Source organism: Carcharodon carcharias, chromosome 10 (genome assembly GCF_017639515.1).
Source record: "Carcharodon carcharias isolate sCarCar2 chromosome 10, sCarCar2.pri, whole genome shotgun sequence".
In the NCBI taxonomy this organism is placed as follows: Eukaryota; Metazoa; Chordata; class Chondrichthyes; order Lamniformes; family Lamnidae; genus Carcharodon; species Carcharodon carcharias.
Genome location: NC_054476.1, coordinates 19,007,774 through 19,035,575, shown reverse-complemented (window position 1 = coordinate 19,035,575; position 27,802 = coordinate 19,007,774). Strand labels below are relative to the sequence as shown.

At 42.4% G+C, this 27,802-nt stretch overlaps 1 protein-coding gene across 6 annotated transcripts in view; it reads left to right on the top strand.

Moving 5' to 3' along the window:
- LOC121283444 (protein kinase C-binding protein NELL1-like) overlaps positions 1-27,802 on the top strand; it is an 839,758-nt gene that overhangs the window by 17,403 nt on the left and 794,553 nt on the right. For all 6 annotated transcript variants that reach the window (XM_041198022.1, XM_041198019.1, XM_041198018.1 and 3 more), the window contains exons 4-5: positions 4,168-4,338; positions 22,749-22,845. In XM_041198022.1, the coding sequence (XP_041053956.1) occupies positions 4,168-4,338; positions 22,749-22,845 (268 nt within the window). The remainder of the gene's footprint in view (positions 1-4,167; positions 4,339-22,748; positions 22,846-27,802) is intronic.

Sequence of the window (27,802 nt, the reverse complement as noted above, 5' to 3'; positions counted from 1 at the left end):
GTGACTACAGGTAGATAATGCTTTCCCTTCAGGTCAAATGTAGACTCAGAGGGAGGGTAGTTTTAGTGGATACAGGAGGCTTTCTCCACATGTGATTAATACATGTTAGTGTATGCTATAGTTTGGTAGTGGCCAAGTCTTCTTTGAGATAACATGAGCCCTATTACCACAAATTTCCGGCTGCTTAGACAGTGTCAGATTTTGAACAATTCTGGAGACAATCCTAACTCATAAGCAGCAGCATTTAGGGAAATGCAATTATTTTCTTGTAAGGTTTTTATTTTTTTGTATGCCTCATGTAGTGCTGAAAACTTTACTTCCGGTTCCTCAGCAAGAAATGGTGGCTGAATGGCTTTTCAGGAATTATTTTGATTGCTTTCATTGGTTTGCCTATTTTATTGGTCAGTTTTACTGACCATTCTGAATTAATTGTCCTTGCACATCGAGTTTTGCAATGGTTTATTTACCTATGTTTTCCATGTTCAACTGTTGGTAGGATTTTCCAATGTTCGGTAAATTGAATCAATGGGCTGAAAATGTGTCACAAGACTTGAGTAGAATGAAAGTGTTTATGCTGTTGTGTGACAGATAAAATTCATGCCGGATGCAAGACTATATATCTTTTTACAGTTGACCTCCTATAGAATTGTTCATGAGAGACTGAGGCCTAGAAAATGTAATAATGCTTGATCTGTCTCTTGAATGCCACTGCTCAAGTAGTTCTGTGGAAATGAAGTCTAAATAGACACATGTAATTACTTATATGTGTGTGCAAATTAGTGCTCATTTAGGAGGCTGTTGTTAGTTGCACTACAAGCTTTAGCGCTCATTTTCTTTTTCTGGAATATGTCAGTGAGTGCTGCGTGCAAAATCTATATAAATTATGCAAGGTTTTGCATCTATGTATGTGTAACATCATAAGTATGACTGTAGATTATACAGTGCTGCTGATCTGCAGTGAGTACTTGAACAGTGCAGACCAATAATCAAATTCCCAATGCTCAAATCCTTGGGAACATATGACCCAGCAAATATATATTTATTCTCAGCTCACAATTTTAATATATTTTGCCCTACTTTTCTCTTTTTAATTATTGAGCTTGCTTTTTAGTTGTCAATTTAAAATTATTTTCAGTATTCTTCATGTAAAAGTTTAATGGTTTCCTTTTTCCCTCCAAAATGACAAGGTGTTTAGTTTCTGCACTGCCTGACCTGAATTTTTTTTCACCACATGAGCTTTGTTATGTAGCAAGGTCCTGGCCTGCTCAGAATCTCTTCTCTAGCAAAACTTAGCCGTATCTCCCCCTCCTTCCTCTCAGGCCACAGCATCAGAGTCGGGCCTGAGGATTCAAATACAGAACAGCAAATTTGCTCAACTGTTCAGGAGAAATAAGCTTACAACAAAATGGAGTGAGTCAGAAAATCAAAGAAAAGTACAAAATAAGTACTAAAAACGGAGGAGGTGTGTCATTGGCCTTCAAATTGGAAGATGAAAAAGAAAGAACGAGAGGAGAAAGAGGCTTACACGCGAAGAGGCGCAAGCTGTGATATAGTTGAAAAGAGAGTTGAATACCTGGAGAAAGGAGAGAATATAGAGGTAAAAACAGGCCTAGAGAAAGAGGGCAATAAAACAATTGAGGGAAACGTGTGCAGACCAGAAAATGCTCTCAGTACTATATAGAATAAAGGAAAGAGAGTGGAAGTCAAAGATAGGAAATGCAATGAATTAGAAAGAGGGATGATCAGAGTGCTGTTTGCATGAAGGAACAACACATTTAATTTTTAGTTTTGTACCCGAGACATGCCCACACAGAGAAGCTTTTTTGAATATCCTTATTGCTTCTTTCTGTACCATTTGGATAAACAGATTGGTCCAGAAATTCATTTAGGCCTCTTTCTGAGTGTAAAATGAGTATAGGAGGTGATCCCTGTGCCTGAAGCTGGAGGCCCAAGTATCATGAGAAAATGGCCTTCGGACCAAAACTTACTATAAGCTCCTGGAATCTGCAGCACCTCCACAGGCTCCATATAAATTTTAAAAATGAATTAAACGCTTGCTGCGCTGTCTAGGATGTGTCTACGTCTAAAAATCCCTAAGTGGCTAAGGCGCAATGCCTGCTCTGCTTGGGGGAGCCAGTTTCTCAGAGGTTCTAAAACAGGGATAAGGCCCCTTATTTGCATATGCAATAGACCTAACACCTGTTTTTAGACACCCACCCCGGCACTTGAACTACCTGACTCAATTTTGGCTTGAACTATCCTTGAAGTACACCCTGAAATTGGGTATTGTGATTAAGTACAACCATAAACGGGTGTAATAAAGTCTAATCTCTACTCAATTTGTTGTTATTCACACTGTTAACACTGCTTGTCTAATTTTCGGAGTTGTCCTGGCTCTCACTGCTGCTGTCTTATCTTAAGCTAGTTTAAGTCTCCTGACTTTAAACCTTTCAGTATCTTGTTCGGGAGGTCTTATGGTGTAATAGGTAGCATCCTTACCTCTGAATCAGGAGCTCCAGGTTCAAGTCCCACTCTAGGACTTGATGGCCGAGGAAGGTGTCTTCATAATATGGGAAAACAGACTGAGTATCAATCTGTAAACCTTTTACATGCCAATAGCAGGTAGCAAGAGCAGGAGAGATTCCTGGTCAGCCATGTGATTGAAAAAAAGTTAGAGCCTCTATCATCACTATCCATAGCTCTGGGTTACAACATATGTGTGAAATTGCATCTTGCCACTGCAACTTGGGCTCCCTGAGTGTCCTGTAACACAGCAGCACCACCACTCTGCTTTGGTAAAACTCTTCCATGATCATTTACTTGGAGCTCTTTGACATTTTAGTGCTGTTTGCATCACTGATTTGTTTTAACGTGGCTTCACCAAAGGCAGTATTCTTTCATGACTGTCACTCAGTCTGACTTTGTTAAGGATAATTTAACATTGTTAAGTGACTATTGTAAAATATACAGTTGACTTTTAAAATTCACTGCATGAAGTGTTTTATGGTTGAGGACTTTACTGTTGCAGGTAGTGGGATTGTTAGTGCAGACGTATAAAATTTCTTATCTAATGCTTATCAATACTCCACTATTTTAATCCATGAATCCATCTTTAATTTCCTTCATTGCTAATTCAAGTTTGAGCTACAAAGCAGGACATGATAGTTTTCCTAACCCATGCTCTGTTGTGTAGGTGAAGTCATTTTCTAAGACATAGAAAAAGTACCATGTACAAGAAGGGAAGAAAATTAGATTGTAATAAATATTCAAGAGAACATAAGGGGGACAAGAAAATGCCATGTGAGCTAGGTTTTATTCAGCAGGCAGGGCAAGAATGGTCATGGTTCAGTAGAGAAAAGTACTGAAGTCCAATCTGCTCCTGAATAGCTGAGATTTTACAACAGCAATTCTGAAATGTATCAGGATACTATCTGTTGTTGAACATATTCAGCAAGAAGCAGGAAGGTCCATGGTACGACTTGGTATAGGTCATCCATGCCGCAGCCCAGGTAGAAGACATGAAAGAAATTTTCTTTACTACATGCCACCATAACATTCCTTTACTTTTAAATTAGAAATATACCCTCTGCCATACTTCATGCTCTGAGACACTTTGGACAGTCTTTAGTTGTGACCTGGCTAGGATAGATTAAGTCTGCTTCGGGTATTATTAGAGGTCCTTTCATTTATGAAAATCCTAGTTGTCTCCTTTTCAAAAAGAAAAGAAACTAATGATTTCTGGGGTGGACACAGTCAGCACTTGTACTTCTGTATGAAAGGCGTGTTCAGGAGGAAATGTTTTACTCACTCTATTAAGGAGAATGTCTTTTCACTCAACTATGAGCCAGATGCTTGGTCCAGTGGATAGGAACTGAGGATTAGCACTTGGTGAAGTGGTTTTATTTGAGAAAGGAAAGGAAGATCACATGGGCCTGGTCTGAAATTTCTTAAAGGAAACAGACATGTCAATATTTCCTTGTTGGATATAAGACTTGAATATGAAACTTGCAAAGAAAATCAAGCTGTTCTCAAATCATTTAATAGAATAAATCCAGCATATGTGTTGTAATAAATACAATATTACTGTAATGCGTTGATCTTGATACAGTGTGCACTGAATCTTAATCTTAAATAGTTTGATCTTACTCTCTGTTGTACTGAACACAGGTATTTTGAACTGGAGAGTAGCGGCCAAAGGGATGAGATACGATATCACTACCGTTTCAATGGTAAACCTCGAACTGAGGTGTTTCCATATCGACTCGCTGATGGACTGTGGCACCAGATTGCACTCTCGGTCAGCGCTTCCCATCTTTTATTACACGTGGACTGCAACAAGTAAGCTTTGGAATATTGTATTGATGGTTAGAGGTGTATGGTTTGCACGATGCACGGAACTCTTGATATTGGATGCTGTCAAGTCCACATCCTCTGACTCAGTTGAATCATGTTTCTTGGCTATAATTTTTAATAACCTTGAGTTTTGATTCATCCTATTTTGATAAAATTATTAGTACCAGAAAACTGGCTTATTGAAGAATGGGATGGGAATGCTGCATGAGCTAGGAAAACAAATCCCCTGAGACTGGAGGACAGACTGTGTTTTTTACTTTCAATATGATTTAGGACAATATAAATGCTCACCAAAAGCAGTTGCTTAAGCATAATACATTTCTGTACTGTTGGCTGGAATGCCAGGATGAAGTTTCCAGTTTGTCCAATGATATAATGGAGCAATCAATATTAATACCTGTTTCAATATTGACTTAAAACAGGAATCCATATTAAAACCAGTTTGACCAATGTTTAAATGCAGTAATCAGATTAAAACCAGTTTGGCTAATATTTTAAGGAAGGAATCAATATTGAAATTAGCTTAAACAATGATTTAATGAAGGAATCCATATTAAGATCAGTTTTGACAACTTAAATACATCAATCATTATTAAAATCAGTGTGATTAATGCTTACAAGATGCACTGCAGGAACTCACCATGGTCCCTTAGACAGCACCTTCCAAACCCACAATCAATACCATGTAGAAGGACAACGGCAGTAGATAGATGGGAACACCATCTGGAAGTTCTCCTCCAAACCACACACCATCCTGACTTGGAAATATATCGCCGTTCCTTCACTGTCGTTGGGTTAAAATCCTGGAACTCCCTTCCTAACGGCACTGTGGATGTACCTACACCACATGGACTTCAGCGGTTCAAGAAGGCAGCTCACCACCACCTTCTCAAGGGCAACTAGGGATGGGTAATAAATGCTGGCCCAGCCAACGAAGCCTACATCCCGTAAAAATTACTGAAGGAATCCCTGTTGAAATGCAATTTGAACAGTGATTTTTAAGCATATCAAGTTTGACATTTTACCTGAACTGAACTTAAGAAGAAGCTTGAATGATTTCTTAATCTAACCTGCCAATCTAACATTTAGCCCACTGCTCTCTCAGTATGCTTTTGCAGTTTATAAATTTGCTCTGTTTAATAAAGCTTTGTATGTGCCAGTTAAAGGATCTAGCAAACTCTTGACTAGTTTTAATTTTTTGTTAAGCCTGTGAAGAACCGGTGAAATTTGTTTTTGTCTGAACATGCAAATAATCATTACATTCGACCACAAACACTCAGCCCAATCGATGCAAGTTATCTTCTAAGTGCTTGGCAAGATCTCCTGCTTGATTGAATGTCTTTCAATGTCAGCAGTAACACAAGGTTTTTTTTTCCAAGAGTGAATAGATTTCTGACCCAAGGAATTTGGGAAAGCTAATAAATATTCTTGGTAATCAAGCGGAAAACCCTGAGTTAAATAGTGAGCAAATCCTGACCCAGCATGTTTTCCTACCATTTCATGTCTGACAATGTAGCACATTTATTCAGTTAAAACTTTTGCTTTGTCAGTCATTGCTATGATGCTTGGGTTTTAACATCTCATTCGAATGACAGCATCTTCAATATTGCATTGAGATGTCTCCTTAGGTTATGAACTCAGATTCTTGAGTTCACAGTCAGAGGTGAAAGCGTTAGCAGCTCAGCCAAGCCGCTATTAATGGGGTATGGTACAGTTTTTAATAACGTGACTGACCTTCCACTGTTAGCAGAACATTTTTCTGACAATATTTTTAAAAAGAATGTTGTTTTATATTATGTGTGTTTATAAGAGGTGTGACTTAACCCTGCAAAATCAAATAGCACTTTTTTTTATTTTGGCTATGTCCAATGCTTCGCAAGGCCATATGCATTGCCTATTGCTAGTTGTCCTGAAAAGGTGTTAGTGGATTTACCTTATTGGTTTGTAGCAATGTACAACTGAGCAACTTTTAGAGCCAATCACATCATGTGAGCTGGAGTCACATCTTGGCCAGACCAGGCGGGGGTTATGGACTTGCTTCCCTGAAGAACCTTAGCCGGATTTTCATGACAATTTTTTTCTGAGGCCAGGCAAAAAAATGCCGTATTTATTCCATTTAAATTCATGATTGCCATGCAAGATCCAAACTCTCAGGTTGTTAGCCTCATGCTGTAGCTCCGACACTACACCTTTTGTATTGCTATTAGATCTTTGCTATTGTGAAGCGTGTGTTTCAAGACCAAGTTGGAGCTGTTCCAAGAAACCTTTCTCACAAAGGACCGCTGAAGACTTTAGCGATGTTGGGGTCACTGCAACCAATCATTGGGCCGAAGATTAGGGGCCAGTTGACTGCTTAGCTAGACTAAGAGGACGACTGTTAAGAATCTGAGCTCTAAATATATACGTGATCGTCATTGATAAAGTTGATGTGGCTTTTGAAACTGGTTGAATTGATCTGAAATTGTATTGGAGATTCACTTAGCTGGAGCCTTGGCAATGGACAGCTGCTTGCAAAGTAGAAGGCATGGTCTCATGATGTGTTGCCTGTCTTACACAATACCTTTACAATGAGTATGCAGAAACCAAGAGTTTGGTACTATAAAAATAATTAATCTACAGGAGGGCATGAATGGGTGGTAGGGTGGGGTGCACTTTTCATGGTGAGGTCAATATAAACATTTGGCCTAAAATGATCCTAAAATTAGGATTCAGTTCAAATCATTGTCCAGGTTCAAGGTGAGGAAAATATAATATGATAGCATTTTATCTGAAATGGAGACCTCTGCAGATTCAAGATCTGATATTGTAGCAGATTACCCTGTCCAAGGGGAAAGCTGTCAGTGTGGTTCACCGTAGAGTTTTTGCTTCTTTGTAGCATTTGCGTCTACTGGTAATAAAACTATCTTCTAATCTTGTTATGAAAAGTACATTTGAGTGAATTATTTAGGAGCCTGTGGCTGAAAATAGTCTACCTGTTGTGTGATTGCGAAATCTTTTAGTATCTGTGTCTTGCAAGGATGGAAATTTATTCTAATTTATGCTATAATTTAATGCTGGTAGTGTCTAGTGAATGTGATGGAAAGTAGTCAATCAGTATCAACACAGCTGAAAGGATAACAATATGTTTTAAAATAGTTTCTCTAAATATATAGTATACAATTTCAGTGAAGAGCAGTTAAAGGTTGTAATCTGGTAGACGGATTCATACATCACTCAATCTTCCCTTTGTTTAAAGAAAATAAACTGTTGATTTTTATGATCCCAGACAGCTAATGAAAAGATTTAAATTATTAACTCTTTATAGACTTCATATGCTTTTTTTTATGGTATCTAGTACTCCAGCTGAGCTCTGATTTCTGTAGAAGGTTATACACACTTTTCTGTATATCTCTTTGCAGGTACAAAGTTTAATATGAAAGCTTTAGCATTGGCTAAGTTGGTCACTCTCCCCATTCTGAGTCAAGAGGATGTGGGTTCAAGCCCCACTCCAAATCCCATGATTCAAGGTGACACTCAGTGGACACTGGGGGTGTTCTGCATTGATGGGAGTGTTGTCTGTGAAATGAGATGTTAAAATTAGGCTTTTTCTGCTTGCTCAGGTGAAAATTAAAGATCCCATGATATTATTTAAAGAAAAAGAGTGTTGTGGTCGCCTTGCCTGTATTTGTCCCTCAACCAATATCACTACATGAATTATCTGTTCATTAACAGTTTGCTATTTGTGGGACCTTGCTGCCTTGTTTCTGCACATTACAACACTGGCTACACTTAAAGTAATTTTATTGGTTGTGAAGCACTTTAGGATGTCCCGTGGTCATGAAAGGGGATATGTAATGCAAGTTCTTTATCTCCATGTTATTTTTAGTTTAACCTGCATTAAGAATTTCAACTTTGATTTTTGGCAAATGTGATCGCTTCCATGCAACCTGTATAAAATTAACCTGTTGAATATAGTCACTTTACTGGCATGTTACATCATGCCATATTTTTCAAAGGCATCACACCTGAAAGAGGCACTGACCATCGTATATCAGAAGGCCTTCAATCTTCATTATCATATCCGAGGGTAACAATCAGTGATTGCTGATTAGGAGGCCCCTGTTAAACTACCAGTTGAATATTGGACTTCTAAAAATTTGTTCCTGGGCCGTGAGCGTTGCTGGCAAGGGCAGCATTTGTCGCCCATCCATAATTGCCCTTGAGAGGGTGGTAGTCTTCTTGAACTGCTGCAGTCTCTGTGGTGTAGGTACACCCACAGTGCTACTAGAAAGGGAGTTCCAGGATTTTGATCCAGTGACAGTGAAGGAACAGCGATATTTTTCCAAGTCAGGATGGTGCGAGGCTTGGAAGGAAGCTTGCAGGTGGTGGTGTTCTCATGCATCTGCTGCCCTTGTCCTTCTAGGTGGTGGAGTTCATGAGTTTGGAGGGTGTTGTCAAAGGAGTCTTGGTGAGTTCCTGCAGAGCATCTTGTAGATAATACACACTGTTGCCTTTGTGTGTTGGTGGTGGAAGGTGCGAATGTTTAAGGTGATGGATGGGGTGCTGATCATGCGGGCTGCTTTATCCTCGATGTTGTCAAGCTTCCTGAATGTTGTTGGAGCTGCACTGGTCCAGGCAAGTGGAGAGTATTCCATCACACCCCTGACTTATGCCATGCAGATGGTAGACAGACTTCAGGGAATCAGGAAGTGAGTTACTTGCTGCAGAATTCCCAGCTTCTGAACTGCTCTTGTAGCCACAGTATTTAAGTGGCTGGTCCAGTTAAGTTTGTACTCAAGCCCCGGTTGTTCATGGTAGGGGATTAAGCGAATGTCAAAGGGCATGGTAAGATTCTCTGTTTGTGGTGGTTATTACCTGGCACTTGTTTGGTGCAAATGTTACCTGCCACTTATCAGCCCAAGCCTGAATGTTGTCCAGGTCTTGTTGCAGGCAGGTATGGATGACTTCAGTAACTGAGGAGCCAGGAATGATGCTGAACACTCTGCTGTCATCAAGGAACATTCCCACTTTTGACATGATGGGAGGGAGTGCCATTGGTGAAGCAGCTGAAAATGGTTGGGCCTTTGGAACTCCTACAGTGATGCCCTGGGGTTGAAATGGTCGGACTCCAAGAACCATAGCTACTTCCTTTGTGCTAGGTATGACTCCAACCATTAGGAGTTGGAGTCCTAATGGATTAGGAGCCCTAAAAGAGGTAGGAGTAGGCCATTCAGCCCATCGAACCTGATCTACCATTAAGTTAGCTCATGGCTGATCGACTACCTCAACACCACTTTCCTGCACTTTCTCTATATCCCTTGATGTCATTAGTCTCCAGAAATCTATCGATTTCTGACTTGAACATCTGATTGAGCTTCCACAGCCTTTGGGGGTAGAGAATTCCGAAGATTCACCACCCTCCGAGTGAAGAAATTCCTCCTCATCTCAGTCTAAATGACCTACCCCTTATCTTGAGATTATGTCCACTGGTTTTAGACTCACCAACCAGGTGAAATATCTTATCTACATCTGCCGCATCGTGCCCTGTAAGCATTTTGTACATTTCAGTGAGGTCACCCCTCATTCTTCAAAACTCTGGGGAATACAGACCCAGTCTCCCCAATCTCTGCTCACAAAACATTCCCACCATCCCAGGGATTAGTCTGGTGAACCTCCGTTGTGCTCCCTCTATGGCAAATATATCCCCCCTTAGATAAGGAGACCAAAGCTGTACTCAGTACTCCAGGTATGGTCTCACCAAGGCTCTATACAATTGCAGCAAGACATTTTTACTCCTATCCTCAATTCCCCTTGCAATGAAGGCCAACATATCATTTGCCTTCCTAATTGCTTGCTGCACCTGCATGCTAGCTTTTAGTAACTCATGAACAAAGATACCCAGGTCCCTTTGGACAACCGCACTTCCCAACCTCTCTCCATTGAAGAAATATTCTGCCTTTCTGATTTTTCCTACCAAAGTGAATAGCTTCACACTTATTCACATTATATGCCATCTGCCATGTTCTAGCCCATTTATTTAGCCTGTAGAGACTTTTCCGCTGATTTCCGTTGATTTCAATTTTGCTAGTGCTCTTTGGTGCCACATTTGGTCAAATGTTGCCTTACTCTCACCTTGCCTCTGGAGTATATACCAAGGCTGTACTTAAGTCTGGAGCTGAGTGACCATGGCAGAATTCAAACTGCGCATCGGTGGGCAGGTCATTGCTGAGCAAGTACCACTTGATAGCAGTTTAACAACACCTTCCATCACTTTGCTGATGATTGAAAGTAGACTGATGGGGGATTTTGTGGATAGAACATAGCTGGGCAATTTTCCAAATTGTTAGCTAGATGCTAGTGTCCTAGTTGTACAGGAATAGGTGACTTGGAGCACAAGTCAGTACACCGCTGGATGTTGTCAGGGTCCGTAGCCTTTGCTGTAACCAGTGCCTTCAGCCACTTCTTGATTTGCTGAAAACTGGCATCTGTGATGTTGGGGACCTCAGGAGGAGGCAGAGATGGATCATCCATTTGGCACTTCTGGCTGAAGATGGTTGCAAATGCTTCAGTCTTGTCTTTTGTACTGAGGTGCTGGGCTCCACCATCATTGAGTTTGGGATCGCTGTGGAGGCTGCTCCTCCTGTTAGTTGCTTACTAGCCACCATCATTCCCAGCTGCATGTGACTGGGCTGCAGAGCTTTGATCTGATCCATTGGTTGTGGGATCACTTAGCTCTATTGCATGCTACTTCTGCTGTTTCACATGGTAGAGGTCCTGTGTTGCAATTTTAAACAACTTGCACTGCATTTGTAGGTATGCTTGGTGTTGCTCCTGGCATACTCTCCTACACTGCTCATTGAACCACAGTTGATCTCCTGGCATGATAGTAATGTTAGAGTGTGGGGTTTGCCAGAATGTGAGATTACAGATTTTGGTTGAATGAAACTCCGCTGCTTCTGATGGCCCACAGCACCTCATGGATGCTCAGTTTTGAGCTGCTAGATCTGGTCTGAATCTATCCCATTTAGCATGGCGGTAGTGCCACGCCAAACAATGGATGGTCTTGTCATTGTGAAGACAGGGCTTTGTTTCCGTAAGGACTGTATAGTGGCCACTCCTACCAATGCTGTCACATACAGAGGCATCTGTGACAGGTAGATTGGTGAGGACAAGGTCAAGTAGGTTCCCTCACCAACTGTCCAGCTCCAATGTCCTTCAGGACTCAGCCAGCTTGGTCAAAAGTGGTGCTATGGAGCAACTCTTGGGATGATGATCATTGAAGCCCCCGCTCAGAGTGCATTCCGTGCCCTTGTCACCCTCAGTGCTTCTTCTAAATGGTGTTCAACATGGAGGACTATGGATTTATTAGCTGTTGGAGGGCCGTAGGTGATGATCAGGAGATTGCTTTGCCGGTATTTTACCTGATGTCACGCGTTCATGGGGTCTGGAGTCAATGTTAAAGTCTCCCACGGCCATGGCTGCTATGCCTCTGATGGGTCTGTCCTGTGGTGGGAAGGTGATGCAGGAGTCTGTAAGGCTGGCTGTAAGCTATGATTTGGTGAGTATGACTGTGTCAGTCTGTTGCTTGACTAGTCTGTGGGATAGCTCTTCCAATTTTGGCACAAGTCCCCAGAAGTTAGCGAAGTGCACATTGCAGGTTCAACTGGGCAGCTCAATGCTGTGTGGTTCGTCCAGTTTTATTCTTTCTTGACTTTTCTGTAGCAGTTTTGATACAACTGAGTGGCTTGCTAGGCCATTTCAGAGGGAAGTTAAGAGTCAACCACATTGCCATGGATCTGGATTGTCATGTGGACCACACTGGGCAGGGATTGCCAGATTTCCATCCCTAAAGAGCACTAGTGAACTAGATGGGTTTTTATGACAATCCAGTAGTTTCATAGTCACCATTACTGAGTTTAGGTGTGGTATTGGGATTTGACCTCAAGCCTCTTTTAGTCTGGGCCTTTGGATTACTAGCCCAAGTAACATTACCACTGCATCACCATTCACACAATATTGAAACAAATCAAAAACAGTTTTTTTCAGTTGGGAACTACCAACAGAGAAGGAATCTGTACATATTTTTTCCAGACCCTCTTTTCTTTCCCCCTTTATTCATTCATGGGATGTGGGTGTCACTGGCTAGGCCAGCATTTATTGCCCATCCCAAATTGACCTTGATCTTGTTCAGAGGGCATTTAAGAGTCAACCACATTTCTGAGAGTCTGGAGTCACATGTAGGCCAGACCAGGTAAGTACAGCAGATTTCCTTTCCTAAATGATGTTAGTGAACCAGATGGGTTTTTATGACGATCATTTCATGGTCATTATCAGGCATTTAATTATTGAATTCAAATTCCACTATCTGTGGTGGTGGGATTTGAACCTGGGTTCCCAGAACATTAACCTGAGTCCCTGCATTATTAGCCCAGTGACAATACTGCTACTCTGCTGCCTCCCCTAAATCCTCTGTAAGCAAGAAACAGCAATCAGCCAGTCACATTGCTCAAATACTTGTGCTTTTGACTTCTCAACTGTCTGAACATATCTCATGTAAGTGATCCTTATGCAAAAGTCATAAACATTGTTTAGAATTAAATGCTTTCAAGCCCCTCCATGGTAAACCCCCCCCCCCCTTGACACTCTGGGTAGAATTGTCCCAAAATTGCACTAAGTGCAGTAGAGGTGGGAAAAGGAATCTTTTACCTGCCTGTCGCAAAGGCAGCTTTTCGTGCCATATCATCCCAATCCCATCTCATTAATCGTGCATTCCTGGGAAACACGCTGTTTCGATGGTGAGTGGGCTCTCATTTGCCCGCCACACCGTCACCTCACCACTTCATCACCCTGGATGCCATATGTAAAGTGTATCCGTGCACACAACTCTCAGAGCTTCCAGCCCAGAACTGCTGCACAGAAGACATGACCTCCAAAGGGCAAGAAGACTGCAGCCCCCAGGTTCAGTGACGCATCCCTGGGATGCCTTCTGAACACCATTGGAGCCCGCCGTGATGTACTGTACCCCTGCCCTGGCTGCAGGAGGCCCATCAATCTCACCACTCCAGCTTGGGAGGCAATGACAGAGGTGGTCAGTGCCAATGCTGCACACAAGAGGTCGGCCATCCAGTGCAGAAAATGGATGAATGATCTCATCCGTACTGCCAGGGTAAGGCAAGCATCTTAACACTCTAAACTTACACACTCACAAGCCCGTCACACATTCACTAGCATCTCACTCACTGCCAGCTCAAGGGACATCACCTTCTCACTTTCTCACAAACCCTTACATCTCCTTCTGGCCTTATCTCCTCTAGAGACTGAACCCTCACCCCCTTGAGGCCACTTGCACAGATCAACATGTGTCCCCACACACACCCTGGGATACCCCCCATTCCCCAGTAATACCATAGCCCTGAAGTCTCTTCCTGTGTCTGAGGCTAATTCTCCCCCTTCCCCAAGCAAGCCCCAGCCCTGCAGCCATTGAAAAGCTACCCCCGCTTTACGGCTGGTCTGGTAGGTAGAGATCTGCCCGTGAACCCTCCTTAAAGTGATGTGGTGCTGCCTGTGAAGCCTGGCGCTGATGACTGTGAGTGCTGACCGAAGAAAGGTGGGCAAACAAACCTCGAAGTCTCGAGTGAAGTGCAGCTCGCCAGGTGCACATCGCTTATGTACAGTTGTGAAACATGTCGGCGTGATTGTGTGCCAATGTGCTTGGATGATCCAGCGTGGAGGAATGATTCCGTCGAGCTGGGCTTATAATGATATGCAGATGTATGCAGCGGTGTGAAACGTGGCCCGCCACTGATGGGCGGAGTGGATGGTTGCAAGCATGTTTCACGAAGGCACAAAACTGATTTTTGACCTTCCCAACATATTATCCACTCACACTGCCAAGCATACACCCTGCCAGCGGGCACGGAAAATTCCACCCTCTGTTACCCTTTGTGCCCTGTTGCTCTTCCACCATTAGTTGTCACCCATTCAGTTGCTATGCTCCCATTACCTGGAAGTCCCTCACACTGTTTGAGGGTAATGTAGTGGCTATGGTAACAGCTGACTGGCCATGTGTTCAATTCCCTTTGGTTATCACCCTGGGCTCTTGCATCAAAGCCTGAAGAGTGTGGTTTCAATTCGCACAGCAGAGACTAGAACCAATAATCATCAGACCGGTGCCTCAGTGCAGTACTGAAGGAGTGTTGCACTGTTGGCGATACTGCTTTTTTGGTGAAGGGTTAAAACAATGCTCTGCCTGTCCTCTTGCATTGATGTGAAAAATCATGTGGCTTTATAAAAACAGGTGTAGGCCATTCAGCCCTTCAAGTCTTCAGTGAGATCATGCCTAAACCTTGACCAAATTCTATATATCTGCCTTCGCCCCATGTGTCTTAATGCCTTTGGATAATAAAAATCTACCAATCTCAGTTTTAAAATTTACAATTGACCTAGCATCAAGCGTTATTTGCAGAAGAAAATTTCAAACTCCTATCACTCTTTGTACGTAGTTTCCTAATTCCACTTCTGAAAGATCTGCTCTTAAACTGTGGCCCCGAATTTGAGATTCCCTAACCAGTAGAAATAGTTTATCTCTATCTATCCTATCTGCTCCCTGCAATATCTTGAAAACTTTGTTCAAATCATCCTTAATCTGAATTACAGGATATAAAACCCTAGCTTGTGCAATCACTCCTTGTAACTTAACTCTTGGAGTCCCTATACCATTTTGGTAAACCTAATTACACTCCCTCCAAGACCAATACATCCTTCCTAAGGTGTTGTGCCCAGAATTTCTCACAATCCTCCAGGGGTGATCTAACTAGGTTTCTGAATAGCTGAAGTGTTACTTCTACCCCATTATATTCTAGTCCTCTAGCTATAAGGGCCAGCATCTCATTAGCCTTTTTGATTACTTCCTGCACCTATTCATGATATTATAATGGTCTAATTACCTGGACCTCCAAGTCCCTTTGGTCATCCACTGTATCTAGCTTTTACTCATTTAGAAAGTGCTCTCTTCCATGCTTTTTAGGCCTAAAATTTGCCTCCATTGAAATCCATTTGATACAGTTTTGCACTTCACTTAATTTATCAATTTTTTTGTTGGAATTTTACACTCCCATCTGCACTAAATTACAATGCAGCCGATCTTTGTGTTATGGGGGACTTGGACATGTGGCTTTTAATCTCTGTTTGAACAAAAGAAGGGGGTTGCTTCAGTTTCCTGGCCAATAGTTATGCTTCAATCAAAATCACTAAAAACAGGTTCTTTGTTCAAGATTTCTTTGTTCCTGGAACTTTGCAGGGCATTATTTGTCTGTAGTGTGCCTCTTACATTACAACAATGATTACACTTCAGCTTTATTGCCCATTAGGCACTTAGGAATATCCGGAAGTCACAAGCCTGTTTGTATTTAAAGTGTTCAATATTGATGAAGTTGTAGAACAAGCTAATATTTCATTATCTCGTGCCCTAAGATGTTTCATTACCCTACCTGTTGGGTTTCTGATTGCAGCTGTCATGCTAAGCCATGACTAGATAATTCTTAATAAGGTCGGAAGATTGGAGCGATGAATCCTTGGCTCATCCACTCATGCATTAAAGTGACACTATAAAGGATTCTGAGCCAAGATGTGACAGTAGCAGCAGCCTTAAAGGAACACTGGCAGAGATCCAGGAATAGTGAGCTGATTTTCTTAGCCAAAAAATAAAAAATACCTGGAAAAACTCAGCAGGTCTGGCAGCATTGGCGGAGAAGAGTACAGTTGATGTTTCGAGTCCTCATGACCGTTCAACAGAACTAAGTAAAAATAGGAAAGGGGTGAAGTATAAGCTGGTTTGGTGGGGTTGGGGTGGGTGGGGGGGGTGGGGGGGGCGGTGTGGTTGTTAGGACAAGCAAGCAGTGATAGAAGGAGATAACCAAAAGATGTCACAGACAAAAGAACAAAGAGGTGTTGAAGGTGGTGATATTATCTGAAAGAATGTGCTAATTAAGAATGGATAGCAGGACAAGCAAGGTAGCTCTACTGGGGGTGGGGTGAAATAAGACTAAAAGGACCTAAAAGGTATAGATAAATGATCAGTGGAATACATTAAAAATAATGGAAATAGGTGGAAAAAGAAAAATCTATATAAATTATTGGAAAAAACAAGGAGGAGGGGGAAGAAACGGAAAGGGGGTGGGGATGGAGGAGGGAGTTTAAGATCTAAAATTGTTGAACTCAATATTCAGGCCGGAAGGCTGTTAAGTGCCTAGTCGGAAGATGAAGTGCTGTTCCTCCAGTTTGCGTTGAGCTTCACTGGAACAATGCAGCAAGCCGAGGATAGACATGTGGGCAAGAGAGCAGGGTGGAGTGTTGAAATGGCAAGCGACAGGGAGGTTTGGGTCTTTCCTGCGGACAGACCGAAGGTGTTCCGCAAAGTGTTCACCCAGTCTGCATTTGGTCTCTCCAAAGTAGAGGAAACCGCATTGGGAGCAACGAATGCATTAGACTAAGTTGAAGGAAATGCAAGTGAAATGCTGCTTCACTTGAAAGGAGTATTTGGGCCCTTGGACGGTGAGGAGAGAGGAAGTGAAGGGGCAGGTGTTGCATATCTTGCGTTCGCATGGGGAGGTGCCGTAGGAGGGGGTTGATGGAGGAGTGGACCAGGGTGTCACGGAGGGAACGATCCTTACGGAATGCTGCCGGGGGGTGAAGGGAAGATGTGTTTGGTGGTGGCATCATGCTGGAGTAGGCGGAAATGGCGGAGGATGATCCTTTGAATGCGGAGGCTGGTGGGGTGATAAGTGAGGACAAGGGGGACCCTATCATGTTTCTGGGAGGGAGGAGAAGGCGTGAGGGCAGATGCGCGGGAGATGGGCTGGACACGGTTGAGGGCCCTATCAACTACCATGGGGTTTTCTTTTCTCCTGGTGTGCAGCATAGGAATTCAGTTTTGTGTGTGTGTGTGTGTGTGTGTGTGTGTGTGTGTGTGTGTGTGTGTGTGTGTGTGTGTGTGTGTGTGTGTGTGTGTGTGTGTGTGTGTGTGTGTGTGTGTGTGTGTGTGTGTGTGTGTGTGTGTGTGTGGCAGGAAGATGGCAGGGATGGTGAGGGTTTAATTCTACTTTTGTGAGTAGGGCCATCACAAGCACCAAAACCCTTTGAGCGCATAGCATTCCTTCGACTCTGATTTCTTTGGCAGCCCAGTCCCTTCAATCCACCATTGATTGCTATTCCTCCAGCTATCAGGACCCTGTGGGCTAAATTTTAGTTTACAAAAACAGGCGGGCTGGGTTTGGGTCAGATATTACCTGACTGAACCCTGACCCCAACCCACTCACTGCTGGGTTTTACAGATCTGGGACTGGTAGTGGGTAGCCAGCTCATTCCCAGGAAGTGGGTTGGCAATTTAAGCATTTTATTGAGGCTGGAAGCCTCTGATTTAACCTGCTTTGCAGGGTTTGCAGTGAGCAGCCAGGCCTCCTGACCTCTGGAAACCTAATAGCTGAAGTGAGACAAGGATGGCTTTAAGTAGAAAAGAAGTGCCTTCAAGGCACTGCTTGTGGTCTAGGAGGAGCAGGCGTGCTTACCGCTGGCCTGTTGCCCTTCTCTTGCACCTCCCTCAAGCTCCACCACTCTATAAACACCCTCTCCTCTTGCATCCCTTTGTTTACAAAGGCCCTCAGGATCAAGGGTTGGCCTCCCCACTCCTTGAGGTCAGTGAATGGATCCCTGCCAGGATTGGACACTGTGCCCTGGTTGATGAGATGACCTGTCTGATTCTCCAGCCTGCTCCAGAATGCTTCCCATCCACCTTTGAAATGAAGGCTGTAAATCAGGCTGACTTCTGGGCAAGGAACCACTAAGGGCCAAAAGTCCCAAGTTAACGAGTTGAAACTCTGCAGCATGCAGGGAACCTTGCACTTCCAAGGTTCCTGCCAGAAACACCCTCTGGCCTACGTAACCCTGTAAATATCCAAGCCAATGTTCTTGAATTCTCTCCCTAAAACTTTTTAGCTACCCCTTATCTTTTAAAACCCTCCTTCAAACCCACCTCTTTGACCAAGCCTTCCTTAGGTTAGCCTTCCTAATATTTCTTCCTTCAAATTTTGTTTGGTTTTGCTTCTGTGAAGTTCCTTGGGTCGTTTTCCTACATGCTACATTGTTGCTGGAAGCAGTAGGGAAGTAAAAGCGTAGTGGTATTGTCACTGGACTAGTAATCCAGACACCTCTGGGGACCTGAGTTTGAACGCCAGGTGGAATTTGAATTCAATAAAAATCTAGAATTTAAAAGGCTAATGGTGACCATGAAATGATTGTTGTAAGAACCCATCTGGTTTACTAATGTCCTTTTGGGGAAGGAAATCTGTGTCCTTACCTGGCCTGGCCTACATGTGACTCCAGACCCACAGCAACGTGGTTGACTCTTAAATGTCCTCTGAACTAGGGCAGTTAGCTTTGGGAAATAAATGCTGGCCTGACCAGTGATGCCCACATCCCATGAACAAATTTTTAAAAAGTATTAGAATTCTAGAAATCAAAGTTGTCATGTAATTTTGAAACCATTATATGTATATTTTTAGGATTATGCTGTGGAATGTTTGGGCTCTTTTGCTGTTGCAACTTTTCAGCATTCAGATGATAGCCTACATTTTAAAAACAATCTATCTCCCAGTTTCAAAGGGCAATGTGGAATGGGAACAATGATAGATCTTTCAGAGTGTGGGCAGAGGCATGATGGGCTGAATAGTTAGCTAATGTTTCGAGTCCATTTGACTCTTTCTCTTTTTTTTCTCCATAGATGCTGTTAGACCTACTGGGTTTTTTCCAGCATTTTCTGTTTTTTTTACACTCTGGTAGAGATAGTTTACAAAGTGCAAGTGAATTTCATGTCTTCTCTAACCCTTGTGGAGTTGCATAGTGAACCACTAAGTTACCTGGCAGTCTGAATTATTTGCTTTGAACAAGATTGTGCTAATAGGGCCCAAATTAAAGATCCTAAACTAATGTTGAGCTGGGGTATGTGTCGTTTAAAGGAAAAGAAAAAAAGAGTAAATCAAAATGGGGAAAAAAATTGTATGACTTGCAGTTGAGTTGATTTAATTACAGGTGTCTTTCCCTCTGCTGTTTCTTATGCTTTGTGTCAGAGCATGCTGCGCCCAATTAGATAAACCTCGTGGGTTACTGTGGCATATGTTCATGCAAAGAACTGCAGGTAAGTATTGTTGAGGATTCTGTTCCCATGCCGAATTTATACTAGCTACCTCTCCTTGCGGTTAAGGTGACTTCACAAATGTTGGGCTTCAGCAATGTTTTACAAGAATATTGCAAATAGCGGAGATTTCTTACAGAAGTAATGGTATGATAGTATAGTGACAATGGCCAGGATATTGAGGTCAGCGAGCGGGGGGGGTGTAAAATGACATGGGATGATATCGGGCGGAACTCCTGACTTCACCCCGGATCATTTAAATTTTCAGGTCAGCGGGGGCGCAGCCGAATCAGCTGTGTGCCCGCTGACCTGTCAACGGCCAGTTGAGGCCATTGAAAAACTAATTCAAGTAGTTAATGGACCTGCCCATCCAATCTTAAGGTTGGCGGGCAGGCTGGGAGCCCTGGCGGGCTTCAGAAAAAGCATGAAACCTCATCCACGGGCGGGATGGGGTTTTATGAAGGTTTTTAAAAATTTACTAAAAGTTTGAATGAAAGTGACGAACATTTCCCAACTCATATGACAGTGTCAGATGAGGAGACATATCAGGGAAATTTTATTTTTGTGCATTGACCATTTTTGAATTTGGCACCGATCTCTCTGAGGCAGCATTTAGCCTCGGGGAGATGAGTGCGATCATTCGTGCACATGCGTGAAAGAGCACACTCCTGGCTTAGGGAATCCCCCCCACCGCCTGCACAGGGAGCGCATAGCGCTTCCTGGCGGACGTCATTCTGGGCATTCTGGACGTCATTAATTGGCCTTCCCACATAAAATGGCGGCACGTCCCCAACTGGGGGCATGGATTGGAGGGGTGCCTGCACGCGCCCACTCCTGCACTTCCCCCCCAACAGGGGGGGTGGGGGTGGGGATAATAATTCTCTATGTTACTGGATTAGTTCCAGGCTAATAAACTAGGCAGCAGGAGTTCATATCCCACTTTGAGAATTTGAGTTTAGTTTTTTGGTACCAGTTAAGTGACTGAGATTTTAAGATTGATATAAAAAACTCACCAATATCCTTTCATAAAGGAAGCCTCCTTTACCCAGTCTGCCCTGTATGTGACTCCAGTTTCACACCAATGTTGTTGATGCTTAATCACCCTCTAAAGCCACTCGGCTGCATCACACTCTATCAGCTCTAGCTCAGTTGGTAGCACTTCTTGCTTCTGAGTCAGGGGATTGTGAGTTCAAAGTGCCATTCCAGAGACTTGAGCACAAAAATCTAGGCTGACACTTTAGTGCAGTAACATTGAAAGATTTTTGCCATTTGGCCTATCATATCTGTGCTAATTGAAAGAGAACTACCTAACTGAATCCCACTTCCCAACCCATAGCCTTGTAGGTTACGGCATATCCAAGGGCAGGATTTTATGGTCCGCTGAAGTCAGTGAACTTTTGAATGGCTCGCCACATTTTTTACAGCCCAGCCCCCACTGCAACCGGTCTGTAAAATTCTGCCCCAAGTGTTTTTTTTCAACATGCAGTGAAGAGTTCTGTCTCCACCACTCTTTCAGGCAGTGAGTTCCAGACCCCCATCGTCTTCTAGGTGGAAAAAAAATCTTCCCAGTTCTCCTCTAATGCTACTAATTACTTTAAATCTATACCCTCAGGTTATTGACTTCTCTGTTAAGGGAAATAAGGACTTTGGTTCCACACTATCCAGGTTCCTCATATTTTTATATCTTAATTGAATCTTCCTTCAACCTCCTCTGTTTCAAGGAAAACAACCTTAACCTAAATGATCTTTCCTCATGGCTAAAGTCCCCTACACCTGGCAACATCTTCGTAAGCTTCCTCTGTACCCTCTCTAATGCGATCACATCCTGCCACGCGGTGACCAGAACTGTAGACAGTACTGTAGCTGCGATCTAACTAGTGTTTTATACAGTTATGACATAAACTCCAAGCTCTTATGCTATTGGCCTCGACCAATAAAGGAAAATATCCCGTGTGCCTTTTAACCACCTTACTTCTCTGTGCTAACTTCAGGGATCTGTGGACAAGTGCTCCCAGGTCCCTCTGTTCCTGAAGGAGTGCTGCACTGTCAGAGGTGGTGTTTTTTTGGATGAGACTTTAAGCTGAGGCACCACCCGTCTGCTCTCTTCAGGTGGATGTAAAAGATCCCAAGGCATTATTTTGAGGAAGAACAGGGGAGTTAACCCCACCGTCCTGGCTGATACTTGCCCTTAAATAAGCATCACAAAAAAAGGTGGTCTGATCATTATCACACTCCTGTTTGTGGGAGCTTGCTGCCCGCAAATGAGCTGCAGTGTTTCCTACATTGCACAAGGACTGCAGTTCAAAAGCACTTTGGGGCCATCCTGAAATTGTGTAAGGTGTTATGTACATGCAAGTCTTTTTCAAAGAATAACAGTCCAAGTAAAATGTTCACCACCACCATCTCATGGAAGCTATACCAAAATCCTGCAAATCAATATAAAAAAAACACTTTTGGAGACTTTTATCAGAATGTTATGAAGTATCATTTTTGTTCTTCGTCTCTTTTCATTTTCTTTTCGAATCCGAAAGTGACAATGACTGCCCTGGAAAGCTGCAATGGGATTATCATTCAAAGTCAATCATAATGAGAGACTATAGACTTGAAGTGTTACCCTTGTTTTTCTCTCTCTATGGATGCTACCAGACCTGCTGCGTATATCCAGCATTTTCTGTTTTTATTTCAGATTTCCAGCATCTGCAGTATTTTGCTTTTGCTGCACTGATCGATTTGATCCTGGTTGTGCTCTGCTGCTTTGTAATGTCTGATTAAAAGAATTACGATGACAATTGAAGATGAATGAGGACCATTTTAAAAAATTGAGTAGATATACTTCAGCCTGGAAACAGCTTCAACTAGCTTTCCAATTTTGAAAAAAATAGGCAGTACCTCAAACCTGTGGAAGTAATTTACTCAAAAATTTAACTTGATGAAAACCTTGAAATCCTGAAAGATTCCCATCATCTGCTCACCTACCCCACTGGCTGAAGAATGATTATACTTGAGCAGCTGTGAAAAATGGATAGTTTTTTTAAAAAAGATTGATTGATTGAGAAGATGACACCTCCATATTGAACTGCACTGTTGAAATGTGTGCGAAAGATTTGACTTGTCATTCACTTGTTCATGTGGAATATTAATGACTCAACAATTTATTGTTGTAAGATGATTTGTGAAAACCTTTGACATTGACTTTTGAATTGAACAAAATTTGTGCTCTTTTCCACAGGATTTATGAGCGTGTCATAGATCCTCCGCAGACCAGTTTCAGCCCAGGAATCAGTTTATGGCTCGGCCAACGGAACAGTAGACACGGGCTATTTAAAGTAAGCAGTCAGAATGGAACTAATTTAATTGAGCTAAGTAACTGCCTTGCACTAGAATTCTGAAGTCTGTTTACACACCGCAATTGCAGTACTGCAGCATAAATATTAAAATACCAGTATTAATATGTTGAGTGCTGATAGTTGGTTGTTTAAAGCTATGTTTATTCCATGTGTCAAATATTTCATGGCAATTATTGCAAATATTCATGTGGCTGATCTCTCAGTTTAAAACTATGTTTACCATTTAGATAATCAACAGAAATATTATCATCCAAAATAATGTAATTGCAAATTGAGAAATGTGCTCTGGAACAGAAAACAACTTATCTGGTGTCATGATTTTTTTTTCTTGTGTTTTATTAGTTGTTTTTGGTATTATGCAATTGCTTTCCCATGTCACTTATAGTACATTCAAAAATAGAAAATGCTGATTGGTTGGGGGGAGGGTGAGGGAGGTATATGTATTCCTGCCAAGTTTTTCTGCTCGGAAGAATACTTGCTGTAGTCGTGCATCTCAGTGCTGTGTTTTGTCAGTTAATGGATGCAAATGGTATAAGTGAAACATCACAAAATTCACAATAGGAGTGTGTTAGAAATGTGCAACAGGAAATCTGCTTCTGCCTCTAAGTAGTTTAGAAATTGCTAAACAAAAACAGAATTACCTGGAAAAACTCAGCAGGTCTGGCAGCATCGGCGGAGAAGAAAAGAGTTGACGTTTCGAGTCCTCATGACCCTTCGACAGAACCATGTTTGATTAAACTTAAAAAATGGTTGAAAGTAAGAATTTTGATGCGCATACAGTTGTAGGGCATTGGATATCATTCGGTTGGTCTTAATGAACTCTTCATAGTCTTAAGTAGATTAACTCTAAGTATTTATCAACTACAAGAATTATGTACGTATATGCAGTAAAGGGTTCAAGTAGGAGCTGTCTCCATTCTTGCTTGTGCACACAGCTTTGTGTAACACTAGACTGACCTCTAGGTGTGGATCCATGTACTCCATAGAGATTTTGAATGGTGAAAGGAGGTTCTGAAGTCATGCAAGAAAAGTGGAAGGTTTCTACCTTTTTGAAGCCCAAAGAAAGTTGTAGGAATTGTGGCAAAATCTATTGAAGCCTGTTGGAAATCTGTCAACTGTTTTGTGAGAGGATTGAGTGATATTCTCTGGATGTTAGCAATACTGGATTTATTGTCCATCCCAAAGCTGACCTTAGGGGCTGATGATGGGCCACTGGGGCCCTTGATGTGGTAGTGCATTTGATATTAGCTTGTTAAGGCCAAATCCAATAACTAAATCAACTTGAATCTAAATTGTGCCTTTAACACAATAAAACATTCCCGGGTGCTTCACAGGAATGTATACAGCATAATTTTGATACTGAGCCGAGTAAGGAGAAATTGGGGCAGATGTCTAAAACCTTGGTCAAGGAGGTGGTTTTTGAGCAGCATTGTAAAAGAGGAGAGAAACGTAGAGACGTTTAGGGAGGAAATTCCATAGCTTAGAGCCTGGGCAGCTGAAGTCATGGCCAGTAATGGCAGAATGATTAAAATCAGGGATGCACAAGAGCCCAGAATTACAGCAGTGCAAGTATACTGGGGAGTGTGTGTGTGTGTGTGTGTGCGCACGTGCGTGCGTGCGTGCGTGCGTGCGTGTGTGTGTGTGTGTGTGTGTGTGTGTGTGTGTGTGTGTATATATATATATAGACGGGGGGGACCTTAGTCAAGCAGGTAAGCTTTTACATCAGTGAAAATTTCATGGTCACCATTACTGACACTGGCTTTATGTTCCAGATTTATTAATTGCATTTAAATTCCACCAGCTGCCTTACTATCTGGATTATTAGTCCAGTGACATTATCACTACACCACTGTCTGGAGGAAATTATAGGGATAGGGAGGGGCATGGTCATGGAGGGATTTGAAATCAAGGATGAGAATTTTAAAATCAAGATGTTGCTTAACCGGAAGCCAATGTATTTTGGTGAGCATAGTGGGGAATAAGTGAATGCGCCATCACGTGAGCAGCAGAGTTCTCGATAACCTCAAGGGTTCATTGTGGGAGGCTGGCCAGCAGTGCATTGAAATAGTCAAATCTGGAGGTAACAAAGGAATGAATGAGGGTTTCAGCAGCAAATTAACTGATGCAGGGGCAGAGTTGGTCGATGTTAGAGGTGGACATGTGCAGCCTCAGTGTTGATGAGGATATGTGGTAAGAAGCTTACCTCAGAGTCAAATGTCAAATATGACACCAAGCTTGCAAACAGTTAAGTCAGTGACCAAGGAACGGAATTTGTAGCAGGGACTGATGACAAAGGCTTTGGTCCTCCCAGTATTCAAATGGAAAAAAATTTCGGCTCATCCTGTCGGATAAGCAATGATAATTTAGCAACAGTGGAGAAGTTGAGAATGGTGGGGGGAGGTAGAGCTAGATGTCATCAATGTACACATGTTTACTGCTGCTGTGTTTGGATGATGTCACCAAGGGGGTAACATGTAGATCAGAAATAGGAGGGAACTAAGGATAGATTCTTGGAGGACACCAGAGATAAGGGTGTGGGAGCAGGAAGCCGTTGCATATGATTCTCTGGTTGCTGTTGGATAAGAATGGAACCAGGTGAGCACAGTCCTACCCAGCTGGAGAGATGTTGGAGGAGGATGATGTAGTCAGCTGTGTCAAAGACTACAGCAAGGTCAAAAAGGACAAGGAGGGAAAATTGACCTTTATCATTGCCACATAGGATGTTAGACCACATAGAGGAGGTGTGGCATTTTTTTCCTTTCCTGAGGGACATTAGCTGAGTTAGTGGATAGTTACAGCAAGCTACAGTCATTCACAAGCTGACAGATGTATTGGATGGAATTTTCCCACTTGCCTTGGTGTGCTTTAAACTTTAAACCTCGAGGTTGCTACCTCAATACCATTACTACTGTTCTAACATACGTTGATGCTGTTAACTTGTGATAGCATGTAACTACTGCTTGAGTAGGTAGTTTGACCTATTCTCAGAATCACGTATTTATAACATTTTAGAACTAGTCATATTTCTGCCCTCCTTCCCATTTTGGATTCCTGTTTTATTTCTTGCAGTGTACTGCTTTGAAGCTGTGTGTCCATGACAACCAACCTCGCCATGGAAGATTTGCTTGAGGGTGCAAACCTTGCAGGTTTCTTCTTGTATCACTGAATGATTGGCTAACATGCAAAACAATTCTGGAGTGAGATGAACAAATTAATTTGTCAGTTTGTAAGAGCCAAATTTTCCCTTACATAAGCTGATCTGACTGACACTCTGGCCAGGAGCTGATCAGAGGTCCTGGGAATCTGTGTCTCAATTTATCATACAGAATTACATCGAATTTTACAGCATATAAACAGACTCTACAGCCCAGCAGGGCCACACCAATGTTTATGCCCACAAGAGCCTCCTATCACCATAATTCTTCTTGCCCTATCAATATTTCCTTCTACTCCTTTCTCCCTCATGTACTTAGATATCTTCTCCTTAAGTGCCTCTAAGCTAATAGCCTCAACCACCCCATGTGGTAGCAACTTTCCACATCACCGCCTGGAAATTAGTCTCCTGCACTTGACTTGAGTCAATCATGATAGCGTAACAATATTTATCTTTATAATGGGTGTGTAATGATAAAGCCGAACAAAGTTACCCAGTACCGCTTACCATTTAAGCTTTGTGGTCTGTACCAACATAAAAAAATGTACTAGCTTCAAATCCAGTTCTTTTCACTGGCACTGTGCTAGCTCTGTTAATGTTTCAAAGAACCTCTGACTGGCTGATGTAGAGAATTGCCTGAAAACTGCAAACTGTTCAATGAAAGGGTGCTTAAATAAAAGATGGAAGAGCTCAAGTGAAGAATGGGCAACAATATTCATTGCACAATCAAATGGTGACCATGCTGTATAGGCCTGGCAATTGCTGGCTTCTCAGTCAACAAGAAAGTTATGTTTATTGTCATCCCATTGTTGGCTGTTTTTCATTATGCTTTCTAGATTTTTAATTAAGAATTTGCATGTGCTATATGTGGAATTTTAACCAGTCGCATCTCGAGAGACTTGAGAGAACAGAGGAACAGGAGGAAGCCATTCAGCATCTTGAACCTGTTCTGCCATTCAGTTAGTTGATGGCCGATCCGTATCTTGCATCTACTTACCTGCCTTGATTTCATAATCCTTAATGCCCTTGACTCACAAAAATCTATTAATCTGAGTTCCTAAGTTTTCAATTGACCCCCAGTCTCAGTTTTTTGGAGGAGAGAGTTTCAGATTTCAAGTATTCTTTGTATGAAGAAGTGTTTCCTGGCATCAGCCGTGAAACATCCCACACTAATCTTAAGGTTATGCCCCTTGTGCTGGACTCTCCCACTAGACCAAACTGTTTTTCTTTATCCACCCTATCAAATCATTTAACCATGTTAAAGTCCCCAATTAGATCACCACTTAGTCTACTCTCCTCAAGGGAATACAAGCCTAGTCTATGGAATCTAGTCCCATTCTGCAAACCTTTTAGTCCTGGTATCATTCTGGTGAACCTGCTTAAGGCCAGTAACCCTTCCTGAGATGTTCTACCTCAACTGAATGCAATACTCTAGATGGGATCTTAGCAGGTTGTTATAAAACTGTGGGGGAATGGAATAAAAGAGGTGGGAACTGGGGTGTGGGCGCAACTGCCTGTTGTTAAAGACATTGCATTAATGTTCTGTACTTGTGTGAAGCATATCCATTTTTAGTGTGTGATGTACACACATGGGCCTGAATTTAAAGATGATGGTGGTGGCCCTAATGGTAGGTCAGAAAGTGGGGGAGCAACCTCACTGCAACTGTCACCGTGAGCCCCGATACAATTCTGTGGCCATCAGGTAATTATCTGCCTTGCGTCAGGGCTTCTGTCCCCCTCAAGGCAAAGATCCCACCTCCATGAGCTTCTGGTGACAGCGCT